Source organism: Leucoraja erinacea, chromosome 38 (assembly GCF_028641065.1).
Source record: "Leucoraja erinacea ecotype New England chromosome 38, Leri_hhj_1, whole genome shotgun sequence".
Lineage (NCBI taxonomy): Eukaryota > Metazoa > Chordata > Chondrichthyes > Rajiformes > Rajidae > Leucoraja > Leucoraja erinaceus.
The window spans coordinates 3421561-3434625 of NC_073414.1; the positions used below are offsets into that span (position 1 = coordinate 3421561).

The 13065-nt window shown below is 43.8% G+C and overlaps 1 protein-coding gene and 1 non-coding gene across 2 annotated transcripts; one reads left to right on the forward strand and one right to left on the reverse strand.

Moving 5' to 3' along the window:
• Nucleotides 1–1320: 1320 nt before the first annotated feature.
• On the reverse strand, nucleotides 1321–1447 carry LOC129714295 (U6atac minor spliceosomal RNA). Its single transcript, XR_008726331.1, has one exon. It is a non-coding gene; the product is annotated as a U6atac minor spliceosomal RNA (small nuclear RNA).
• A 2208-nt stretch (nucleotides 1448–3655) lies between these two features.
• Nucleotides 3656–11916, forward strand: eif3k (eukaryotic translation initiation factor 3, subunit K). Its single transcript, XM_055663638.1, has 8 exons — nucleotides 3656–3832; nucleotides 5463–5561; nucleotides 5721–5841; nucleotides 6319–6393; nucleotides 9064–9130; nucleotides 10086–10163; nucleotides 11441–11566; nucleotides 11673–11916. The coding sequence occupies exons 1-8, from the start codon at nucleotides 3774–3776 to the stop codon at nucleotides 11702–11704; spliced, it is 657 nt and encodes a 218-aa protein (XP_055519613.1). The 5' UTR covers nucleotides 3656–3773; the 3' UTR covers nucleotides 11705–11916.
• The last annotated feature ends 1149 nt before the right edge of the window (nucleotides 11917–13065 follow it).

The following is a 13065-nucleotide window of genomic DNA, read 5'->3' on the forward strand; positions in this document are numbered from 1 at the left end:
TTATTCTACATGTTCTCAATCTTAGATGAGGCCCTCGCATGTGTCTCCTTAGTACACTGCAGCTCCGCCCTTGCTCCCCCTCCTCCTAGTCCTTAACTTCCACCCCATCAGCCATCGCATATAAAACATAATCCTCTGACATTTTCGCCACCCCCAACGGGATCCCACCACTAGTCACATCTTCCCATTCCACCCCTTTCCACCTTCCGCAAATAACACATGCATTCCCTCTCTCTCCATCTCTCCCCCACCCAAGTCACGACAGCTTCTATTGTCACCAAGTGTATTCCATTGTCACCTAGCTACAACTAACAGTGGCCTGCTTCTCTTATCATTGTTACTTTTTTGCTTATCTTTCACTCATTTGTTCTTTATCTCTTTACATTATCATCTATATCTCTCGTTTCCCTTTCCCGCGACTCTCAGCCTGAAGAAGGGTTTCAACCCAAAAGTCACTGATTCTTTCTCTCCAGAGAGAAACTGGAAGTCAGCATGCAGGTACAGCAGGCAGTGAAGAAAACTAATGGCATGTTGGCCTTCATAACAAAAGGAGTTGAGTATAGGAGCAAAGAGATCCTTCTGCAGTTGTACAGGGCCCTAGTGAGACCACACCTGGAGTATTGTGTGCAGTTTTGGTCTCCAAATTTGAGGAAGGACATTCTTGCTATTGAGGGAGTGCATCATGGGTTCACAAGGTTAATTCCCGGGATGGCGGGGACTGCCATATGTTGAAAGAATGGAGTGATTGGGCTTGTATACAGTGGAATATAGAAGGATGAGAGGAGATCTTAAACATTAAAAGATTATTAAGGGTTTGGACACGCTAGAGACAGGAAACATGTCCCGATGTTGGGGGAGTCCAGAACCAGATGCCACAGTTTAAGAATAAGGGGTTGTCCATTTAGAATGGAGATGAAGAAAAACTTTTTCACCCAGAGAGTTGTGAATCTGTGGAATTCTCTGCCTCCAATTCAAGAGAGAGTTAGATAGAGCTCTTAAAGATATGAACGTTATGAGTCCATGGATATGAGTCCAGGGATATGGGGAGAAGGCAGGATAGGGTACTGGATGATCAGCCATGATCACAGTGAATGGTGATGTTGGCTCAAAAGGGCCGAATGGCCTACTCCTGAACCTATTGTCCATTGTCTATTGTCCAAGATGCTACCTGGCCTGCTGAATTCTCCTGCATTTTGTGTCAATCTACATATGTATCTAAATATCTTAAATATTAATTGGCTTTTTGCTTCCTGAGAATCAGTGCACTCAGTCCCAAATTGCAGGAGTAAAGACGAGGGCGAGTTTTGACCTAAATAGGGGGAAAAAACATGGTTAGATGCCACTAAGTAGATGGCAATGCCTTAACCATTTGTGTGTTGTAAGGCCACTAGGGCCCCTTCCATCCTTATCAAGGGGAGTGCTAACCTTCTCTCCTTTCATACAACACACCATCTTCGATGGCACGAACCATATTTATAGTTCGCAAGCCAGACACATATTTGGGTACAGGTATGGTGTAAGATTGGTCTAACACTACGTTTTCAATCTCACCTATTTAACAGATATAACTTAGTAAAACATGACAATATTTTATATTGAGCATAAATTCCATTTTTCAAGGCATTTCAACAGCTAAGGTTTAATTATGCTAATCTAGCAGCGTTTCAGCCAGTTGCTATTCAGTGTGTGTTTTAGTTGCAAGGAAAACCTCAAAGACTGCTCAAATCCAAATGTACAAAGCCTGTGGTTTATACAGCGTAGCATAAAATGATCTGACTCGACCATGAGTTGAATTAAATGAAGTTTAACAGCAGAACCTCGCCTTGTCATGTGACTTCGACCGACAGCGCTGTTTGCGCATGCTCAGCGCTGAGTGTAACAAAGTCGACAACAATAGCCACAAAATAGACACAACCAAAGATCCTATATCTTTGGACACAAAATGCTGGAGTAACTCAACGAGACAGGCAGCATCTCTGGAGAGAAGGAATGGGTGACGTTTCGGGTCGAGACCCTTCTTCAGAAGAAGTTACTCCAGTTTTTTGTGTCTATCTTCGGTTTAAACCAAATATACTAGAGGTTTCTAGCTCCTCTAGTATCTTTGGTTTAAACCAGCATCTGCAGTTCCTTCTTACACAACAACAACAGCCCTCCTTGCTGCAAGCAGCAATGGAAAGCATATGTGGGGTCACACAGCGAAACAATTAACCGACTTTATCCCAATGCCTTGCTTCAGCTGCTATTTCCATTATGCATATTAGAGTCAAGAGTGTTTTATTGTTATATTTCCCAGAGAGAACAATGAAATTCTTACTTGCAGCACAACAAAATATTGATTTCTCTATAACTTCAAATAACTCCGACATTCCCTCTCTCTCCATCCCTCCCCTACCCAACATACAGCTAACAATGTATAGAAAGGAACTGCAGATGCTGGTTTAAACCGAAGATAGTCACAAAACGCTGGGGTCACTCCGCGGGACAGGAGCAACTCTGGAGAGAAGGAATGGGTGACGTCTCAGACTGAAGAAGGGTCTCAGCCATAAATGTCACCCATTCCTTCTTTCCAGAGATGCCGCCTGTCCCGCTGAGTTACTCCAGCATATTGTGTCAACCTGTTCCCAAACTAAGCTGTGATGCAGTATTCAAGGTTTCAAGGTCAGTTTATTGTCACATTTAAGCAGTTAAGGAAATTTGAGTTATCATGCAGCCACACTAAGTGAAAAACAAGTGACACAACCACATAAAAGTGAACATAAACATCCTTCACAGTGGATTCCACATTCCTCACTGTGATGGAAGTCAAGTCAAGTCTAGTCAAGTCACTTTTCACATTGGCTTATTTCTAGTTAGATGTGGCCCTTGTGGCTAAGGGGATCAGGGGGTATGGAAAAGGCAGGTACGGGATACTCTTGGATGATCCCCAAGATGCTTTGAATGGCGGTGCAGGTCGAACGAATGGCCTACTCCTGCAAGGCATTTCTATGTTTCTATGTTTCTATTTCTATAGCACATTTAAAACAACTCTCGTTGTCTCTGTACTGTACACTGACAATGACAATTAAAATTGAATCTGAATCGTTGACCAAAGTGCTTTACATTGGTGGAGGTACTAACGTTATACAGGGAAGGCAATACAGTTCAATCTTCTTCCTCTTGTTCAAGTACCACAACAGTGAGAGAACCTGAAACCCATTAAATAAGCTTGAGAGCAAGGGAAAACGTAAAAATAAAATTCCATATGAATATTTATTTCAAATGTTCAGCAGAGGCTGGAGCAGGGATAGAACACTGACATTGGAGTTACTCCTCTAGTCCATTCATTGAAATCAGTGCCGGCACTGTGCATGCGTAGTCCCGTTCCGTCAGTCACCAAGAGGAGGTGCCGGCGGCACGCATGCGTTTGATGATCATTCCCTGGGTGCCGGCACTACGCATGCGTATGATCATCATTTACCAAGGGCGGTGCTGGCATTACGCATGCGTATGATGATCATTCCCCGAGGTGCATGCGGCATTACGCATGCGTATAATGATCATTCCCCGGGGTGCCGGCATTACGCATGCGTATAATGATCATTCCCCGGGGTGCCGGCACCACGCATGCGTATGACCATCATTTACCATGGGCGGCGCCGGCACCGGCACCGCGCATGCCCACTGCACGGCCTGCCCTCTGATCTCCCGGCCGGCGCCGCGTGTGGAGGCCTGGTCGCTCGGTGTGGAGCCTGGGCTTGGAGTTGACTCGCTGTCCCCGCCCGGAGATCGCGGCCATGAGCGCCATCGAGCAGATGCGAGCCAATGTGGGGAAGCTGCTGAAGGGCATCGACCGGTGAGTGTTAAACCACCCACTCCTTCTCTCCAGAGATGCTGGAGTTACAGCAGTGCAGAGAAGGTTCACCAGACTGATTCCTGGGATGTCAGGACTGTCTTATGAAGAAAGACTGGATAGACTTGGTTTATACTCTCTAGAATTTAGAAGATTGAGAGGGGATCTTATAGAAACTTACAAAATTCTTAAGGGGTTGGACAGGCTAGATGCAGGAAGATTGTTCCCGATGTTAGGGAAGTCCAGAACAAGGGGTCACAGCTTAAGGATAAGGGGGAAATCCTTTAAAACCGAGATGAGAAGAACTTTTTTCACGCAGAGAGTGGTGAATCTCTGGAACTCTCTGCCACAGAGGGTAGTTGAGGCCAGTTCATTGGCTATATTTAAGAGGGAGTTAGATGTGGCCCTTGTGGCTAAGGGGATCAGGGGGTATGGAGAGAAGGCAGGTACGGGATACTGAGTTGGATGATCAGCCATGATCATATTGAATGGCGGTGCAGGCTCGAAGGGCCGAATGGCCTACTCCTGCACCTATTTTCTATGTTTCTATGTTACTCCGGCATTTTGTGTGTGGGATGGGACCGGTCAGGGCGGTCTAGAGCAAAATGTATTGGTCACATTCAAGCCAAGTCCCATTTATTTATACAGCACATTTAAAAAACAACTCTCGTTGGCCAAAGTGCTTTACATTTGTTATAAGAATAGCACAACAAAACAGACTACATACATATATACATGTAACCCTCACTCAGACGACGTCAGGAAAGGTTTGGGAGTATAGATAAGTCTTTGGACTCTTGACTTAAAAGAGTCGATGGAGGGGGCAGTTCTGATGGGAAAGGGGATGCTGTTCCACAGTCTAGGGGCTGCAACCGCAAAGGCACGATCGGTTTAATGTTAAATGTCCCAGATATATTCGTCCTTGCAACAGCACAACATTCAGTACACTGTAAACAATATAATAATGCATTTTGTTGTCTCTGTACTGTACACTGACAATGACAATTAAAATTGAATCTGAATCTGAATAAACGAGAAGAAGAGGTAAAAAGTTCAGTGTATGCATATATGCAAGTATATATACATATGGTACACAAAAAAAGCTGGAGAAACTCAGCGGGTGCAGTAGCATCTATGGAGCGAAGGAAATGGGCAACGTTTCGGGCCGAAACCCTTCTTCAGACATATATATACATAAGTATGTGTGCTGAGGTGGGATTGTGCAGGGTAGTTCATGAACCTGATAGTCAATGGGAGGAAACTGTTCTTGAACCTGGAGGTATCTTTTCTCAGGCTCCTGATAAATCATATTCACCACTGCGTGGAGTTAACAAAATGCAAACAACATCTTAATATATATAAGTGTATATATACATATTCATAGACACACATGAAGAAGGGTCTCAACCTGAAACGTCACCCATTCCTTCTCCAGAGATGCTGCCTGTCCCGCTGATTTACTCCAGCTTTTTGTGTCTCATCTTCAGCCTAAGCGGACCGTTTTGTTACTGTTCGACTCCTCTCGGAGGCCACGACAAAACGGCAAAGCTCTGGAACCAAGAGTGCTGGAAAATTGATGGCGGTCCTATAACTTCGAAAAGCTGTCAATTCCAATTCTTGCTTCCCTCCACAGGTATAATCCTGAGAATCTGTCGACTTTAGAACGATACGTGGAGACTCAGGCCAGGGAGAATGCTTATGATCTGGAAGCCAATCTGGCGGTTCTTAAACTGTAAGTATATCTCTTGTTATCAATGGTCAATGATTTGAAGCATCCTCCCCAAGAAGCCACCTGTTGAATATTTTTCAATCTTTGTGTTTTAGCACTAATTTCAGGTGTCTACAATATCATTCTTGTTGCATTAATCCATTTGCTGTCTTTTCCATGCAGGTATCAGTTCAATCCCGCTTTCTTCCAGTCAACCGTAACTGCACAAATCTTGCTGAAAGCCCTGACGAACCTTCCACACACAGACTTCACCCTCTGCAAATGTATGATCGACCAGACCCATGTATCCTTACCCAAGAGGCAGCAATTATCGCTTATTCTAAGTAAACAACACCAAGATAGTGCAAAAACTAAAGTATGTAAAATAACTGCAGTAGGCTGGAGTGGCTGTGTGCTGAGGTGGGTTTGTGCAGGGTGATTCATGAACCTGACAGTCGATGGGAGGAAACTGTTCTTGAACCTAGATGTATCTATTTTCAGGATCCTGATAAATCATATTTACCACTGTGTGGAGTTAATAATCTTCAGTTTCCTCCCACACTCCAAAGACGTACAGGTTTGTAGGTTAATTGGCTTGCTAAATGTAAAATTTGTCCCCAGTGGGTGTAGGATAGTGTTAATGTGCGGGGATCGCTGGTCGGCGCAGACCCGGTGGGCCGAAGGGCCTGTTTTCGCGGTGTATCTCTAAACTAAACTAAACTAAACCTAGAGCCCTGCTGAAAGTATGGAGACATAGGCTTCCTTAACCAAGCAAACACAGCAAGAGGAGCGGCCAATTCAACAAATCCTGAATCTAGGTGACCTCTTGGAGACCTGCCACTTCCAAGACTTCTGGGTGAGTAAGATGTCTTTGGGTTTATTCACCTTTGAGATTCTCCTTTAGGCATGCTTGATAGTAGTTGTGTGAAACCTGGGAAGCCCTTACCTGGAGTGGCATTGCCTTCGATGACTTTGTGGAATTCAATTCGATGGACAAGCACAGGGCTTTGTGCTGTAGGTCTCCAGCAATTACATCCTTGCAGAATCATTGTTGCCTGACAGGCAGCATCTGTGGAGAGAGGAACTGAGTTAATGTTCAACGTTAATATTTCTTCATCAGAACTGGACGACTGTAACAACATTTCCTTATTTCAAACCCAAATCTCTGCAATAATATTATCAAATATTGCCATATTATCCATTTGCCCTCTAATCTATTTCCTGCACTTGCTGGCTAAGCATGCATGTCTAAATGTGTAAGAAGGAACTGCAGATGAAGGTTTACTTCAATCCTGATCTTGGTTGCTGTCTGTGTGGAGTTTGCATGTTCTCCCTCTAACCATATGGGTTTCCTCCGGGTGCTACAGTTTCCTCCCACATCCCGAAGATGTGAGGATTTGTAGGTTAATTGGCTTCTGTAAAATTGCCCCTGGTGTGTTGGAAGTGAACGAGAAAGTGGAATAACAAGGAACGAGTGTCGTCGTGATTGATGGTCGGTGTGGACTCGGGTAGATCGAAGGGCCCGTGTCCATGCTGCATCTAAAGTTCAGATGCCAACCCTCACTGGAACAGAATTCCAGAGATCCACCACCTTCTGAAGAAATTCCTACACCTCTCAGGTTTAAATGATCATTCCCTTAACTTTAAACTGTGTGTTCCATGGTCGATAAATATCTTAACATCTACTGTGAGTCCCATTTTATTTTGTACTTTTCAATAAGCTCCCCATCCAAACAATACACACCCAGACCGTTTAGATCCTCTTGATACGACAACCCTCTCGCCCTAGGAATTAACCTGATGAATCTCCTTTTGATTGCCTCCAAAGGCACTATATCCTTTCTTGACCAAAAACTGCATGTACTGTAGATGTCCAGGTGTAGCCTGACGGAAACCCTGTACAACTGTAACCATGGTATGGCACGGTGGCGCAGCGGTAGAGTTGCTGCCTTACAGCACCAGAGAACCGGGTTTGATCCCTACTATGGGTGCTGTCTGTACGGAGTTTGTACGTTCTCCCCTTGACCTTATTAGTATTCTGTACGTTCTCCAGTTTCCTTCCACACTCCAATGAAGTTCAGGTTTATTGGTTAATTGGATTTGGTAATTGTAAATTATCCCTAGTGTGTGTAGCAGTGGTTGTGGATGGCTAGTCGGCGATGACTCGATGGGCCAAAGGGCCTGTTTCCGCGCTGGATCTCTAAACTAAACTAAACCTTCCCTGTTTCAAACTCCAATCCCCTTGGAATAAAGGCCAATATGCCCCCTGCCCATTTGTTCTCTTAACTATTTCCTACACTTGCCTGCTAACTTTGCCTGATTGATGCACAAGAACGCCCAGATCCACCTACATTTCACTGATTTCCAGTCTTTATCCACTTTGATAATTCGCTTTTGATTCTCTTACCGAAATACATGTCATCACACTTTCCCAGATTAAACTCCACTTGCCAAGATTTCGCCCACTCACTCTATCTATATCCTGTTGCTGAGTCACAATATGCTCTTCACAACTCGCCCTGCCAACACAGCCTGAGCCAGGGTGAAGAGCACAGTTGTCCAGGTGACACAGTGCTTTTAATGCTACAGATGAACGGCAGGTGTAGTTGAAATAGCAGTGAGAGTCTGTGGGCTTGCCATGGATATCAGTCTTTAAAGATACAGCGCAGAAACAGGCCCTTCAGTCCGTGCTGACCAGTGTACACTGACCAGTACACTAACACACTAGGGACATTTTATAATTTTTACCGAAGCCAATTAACCTACAAACTTATACATCTTTGGAGTGTGGGAGGAAACCGGAGAAATCGCACGCGGGTCACAGAGAACGAACAAACTCCATACAGACAGCACCCACAGTCAAGATCGAACACGGATTTCTGGTACTGTAAGTCAGCAACTCTACCACCGTGCTGCCCAAAATGAAGATGGAGAAGTAATGGCAAGGAAGAGTCATATATGGATTACAGGCAGACCACTGGTTATTAATGTCCGAGTTACGGCCACCCCTACATATGAACCCTCGTGGTATTCACAAATTCAAAATCTGACGTACCTACATACGTTTGCTCCTATGACCGGCAGAACTAGTTTCCCCTCTCTCTCCGCTTTTAGTCATTGTTTTTTCTTTATCAGTTCTCTGTGCTTTTGCTGTCATTCGCTAAAAAACTGTGGGCATGTGGTTATCGTATAGAGTGATTTTGTGGTTTCTTTCCGACTTGGGGATGAAGTCTGTAAAAATGGAACCTGTTCGTTACCCAGGGATGGCCCTGATGCCAGGGTGGAAATTGGCAAGAAAATTGGTTGTGACAACATAGATGGAGGCCATTGCCAACAAAGTAGCCAATAAAATCAAGGACCTCTTTCGTCCTGGTCATTCCCTCTTCCCCCCTCTCCCTTCAGGAGAAGATAAGGTGGAGAATAGCATGGGATTTGCGTGGGTGCTTCATGGTTAGCAGAGACTCATTGGGCCAAATCATTGATACTATTTGCTCCATGATTAACTTCTCTTCCCTTCACCATCCAGCGTAATCTCGAAGAAAATGCAGAGCTGATTGATGGAATAACGAGCTTTGAAGATTCAGTGCGTAAATGTGAGTACGTCATGATCACAAACTCTAGGTTTTACTGGTAAATGGAGAAGAGGGAAGGAGGGGGGGGGGGGGGGGGTAGATCATGGAAGCGATCATGCATATCCCAGACCCTGTCTTTGGTGTTGTTCTTAGATGGCAACGTCACTACGCAGAAGGAGCAGCAACAGCAGCAGACCTTTGCATAGCACCTTTAAGAGCCCAATGCCTTTCACAGCTTAACTATTTACCGGAGAGATGAACCTCTCAGTTGCTAACTATTTTAGCTCTTCTTTCCATTCCCGTGCTGACCTTTCTTGTCCTGGGCCTCCTACATTGCCAGTGTGAAGACACATGAAAACTATAGGAACAGCACCTCAGATTCTGCTTGGGCAGCTTACAGTGTGATCTTTGAATTCTCCAATTCTAGGTAACTACAAAACCTTCCCCTTCTCACTTCACCCCCCCCAACCAACCCACTCACATCTGCTTTGTGAAAAGGGAGCCCTCACCTTGTCTAGTTTGAATCACATCTCTATGTGGTTGACTCAAACCCTCTGAAGCCCTGGCTCTAGAAGCAACTGGAGTCACTTTTTGCTACAATTCCTTGGCCATTATAGAGGACCCACAAATGTTCATCAATCCTGTGTATCTGCTCAGGAGTAAGTAAAATAATGATCTTTTCCGAGAAAGAGCAACCAGTGATCAGTGTCAATAATCTGGGTTGCAGACTGCTAATTGTGCGACCTTTTTAACAATAAAGTCGTAATTTTGGGTAGTAGAAGCAAACATCATTGGTTGTGATGAATGGTATTGTGTAAAATCGATGTGCAAAGGAAGCATTTTGGCTGCAGAGTCGGTGGAGTTGGTGTTACTGCACTTCCAGTAGATAAAAGTAATCTCTCTGGGAAGAAACCATCTGCTTGCCAGAGTTATTCTGTCTAGGACATGCCGTAACCTGTTGGAACTCTTCCCACAGTTATCTGTCATGTCGTTGGAATCACGTACCAAACAATAGAGAAATGGCTGCTGGCTGAAATGTTAGGAGAACTAACAGGTAAGGTTAATGTGGGGTTTTGGGGCAAATGCCCTGGACTATGGTGATAATCTCAGCAGAGAAGTGCTTGGAGACTAACTTTAAATCAAATTTTTTTTTTTTGTAAATATTTTTATTAGAAGCAAACATATTATGGTAAAGGATAATTACATAAAAACAGTAAAAACTTTTCATGTATATCAATCATACATTATTAAAATGTTCAATTGTGGTTTGATTCTGCTTCTAATTTAAAAAATATATATAGATAGTAAATAAGAGAGAAAGAGAGAAAAAAAACTTACAAATGTCAAAAATATCAATATATTGTAAATGCCACAAAATATGTCTCATTTAAACCCCTCCCTTCAAGTTCCACGTGATATCCTTGATTTGTTCCTTCTTTCTAAGGACTTTAAAGACTTTAGAGATACAGCATGAAAACTGGCACTTCAGCCCACCGAGTCTGTGTCAACTAGCAATCACTCCGTACACTAACGCTATCCTAAACAATAGCGAAACATTACAATTTTGCCAAAGCCAATAGACCTACAAACCTGTATGTCTTTGTGTGACACATTAATTTTCTCCGGGTGCTCCGGTTTCCTCCCACTGTCCAAATACGTACAAGTTTGTAAGTTGATTCTAATGCTAAAAATGAAGCTGTACAATAATTGTATAACTGTTATATCGATCGCCTTATCCCTGTACAATCGCTTCTAATAAAATAAAATAAATAAATAGAAAGTTTGTGGGTTAATTAGACTCGGTAAAAAAAATAGTAAAATGTCCCTAGTGTGTAGCATAATGTTAGTGAAAGGGGTGATCGCTGTTTGGCGTGGACTCGGTGGGCCGAAGGGCCTGTTTTCGCACGGTATCTAAAGTCTAATGTGTATAGTCTTACTAAAGTAAAATCTAATTCCACACCTTATTACAACATAGAACAGTGCAGCACAGGGGTCAGGCCCTTCGACGCACAATATCTGTGCCGAACACAATACTAATCTCATTGGTAGACAAAAGTGCTGGAGAAACTCAGCGGGTGCAGCAGCATCTATGGAGTGAAGGAAATGGGCAACGTTTCGGGCCGAAACGTTGCCCATTTCCTTCGCTCCATAGATGCTGCTGCACCCGCTGAGTTTCTCCAGCACTTTTGTCTACCTTCGATTTTCCAGCATATGCAGTTCCTAATCTCATTGGTACCTCATTGTAGCACATTTAACAATGCATTGGAAAGACGGATTGGCGATCTTCCTGAATAATCCAACATCTCTTTCAATCCACCATAATATCTTCAGATTCCCAGTTGCAAGTTTGGATGAGCAAGTACGGCTGGACAGAGTCTGAACCTGAAAAAATCTTTATCTGCAACCAAGAGGAAAGTATCAAGCCCAAAAATATTGTGGAGAAGATAGATTTTGACAGTGAGTAAATGGTGTCCTGGGTGGAGCCGATGATATCCTTGAATATGCATGTCTTTTGGATTCAGGCTGAGAATGTTTGCTGACTGGTGCTGTTTTCTGGTTTCAGGTGTAGCCAGCATCATGGCCACATCGCATTGATGGAAACACCAAGGCTTCTCAGTTTTGTGTTTGGAAGAAAATACTCATTATTGCTAATAAATTAAAAACTTGCAAATGCATGCATCGTCTGATATAACAAAATTCACAAATGAAGAAACTGTTGGCGTCAAATAGTGTGGAAAACTTTCTTCATCTCTTGAATGACTTGTTTTTTGTAACTTGGTTTATTCTTTAAACAATCCTCTTGCTCATTGCTTGCTTGATTGTTATTTGTTGTGCTTCCGAACGCTTATCTCCTATCTCTGCCCTCTTTGGTGTCTCCTTTTTCAGATATTCCTTTAAGCACATGTCTTTGACCACCAGTGTGAGGAAGGAACTACAGATGCTGGTTTATACCGAAGACGGGCACAAAATGCTGGAGTGACTCTGCAGGTCAGGCAGCATCAGTGGAGAAAAGGAATGGACAACGTTTTGAGTCGGAACCCATGCCGCAGTCTGAAGAAGGGTTCCAACCCAAAATGTCTTGTATTCCTGTTCTCCAGGAATGCTGCCAGACCCGCTGAGTTACTCCAGCACCGTGTGTATGTCTTTGACCACTATCTTCATTGACTGGTAGAATCTGGAGCTCGTACGTTAATAAGTTATAGGAACAGAATTAGGCCATTCGGCCCCTTATTGAAACTTACAAAATTCTTAAGGGGTTGGACAGGCTAGATGCAGGAAGATTGTTCCCGATGTTAGGGAAGTCCAGGACAAGGGGTCACAGCTTAAGGATAAGGGGGAAATCCTTTAAAAATGAGATGAGAAGAACTTTTTTCACACAGGTGAATCTCTGGAACTCTCTGCCACAGAGGGTAGTTGAGGCCAGTTCATTGGCTATATTTAAGAGGGAGTTAGATGTGGCCCTTGTGGCTAAGGGGATCAGGGGGTATGGAGAGAAGGCAGGTACGGGATACTGAGTTGGATGATCAGCCATGATCATATTGAATGGCGGTGCAGGCTCGAAGGGCCGAATGGCCTACTCCTGCACCTAATTTCTATGTTTCTATGTAAGTCTACTCCACCATTCAACCATGGCTGGTCTATCTTTCCCTCTCAATCCCCATTCTCCTGCCTTCTCACCGTAACCCCAGACACCCGAACTAATCATGAATCTACCAGCTGGAACTGGGATTGTAGCTTCTGAAAAAAACTTATTTAGGACTATAAGATAAATTATTTTTTTGCTTGGAGTATGAACCTTTGCAATTCTCTACTGCGGACGGCTGTGTGGTAGTGCTGCTCGGAATAAAACTGCCAGTCTGCATGAAGCAAAACCCCAGGACTGTGTTAAGGCATGGGATGGGTCGGTGCTGAGATTTTAAATTTCAGTCTTTCCCTTTCCTACCTCACTCTCTTTC

What these genes read in the sequence shown, in the direction of transcription:
- eif3k (XM_055663638.1), top strand. Translation starts at nt 3,774, where the DNA reads ATGAGCGCCATCGAGCAGATGCGAGCCAATGTGGGGAAGCTGCTGAAG. An exon ending in CTGCTGAAGGGCATCGACCG is followed by an intron (nt 3,833 to 5,462) that starts GTGAGTGTTAAA and finishes TTCCCTCCACAG; the next exon opens with GTATAATCCTGAGAATCTGT. An exon ending in GTATGATCGACCAGACCCAT is followed by an intron (nt 5,842 to 6,318) that starts GTATCCTTACCC and finishes AAGCAAACACAG; the next exon opens with CAAGAGGAGCGGCCAATTCA.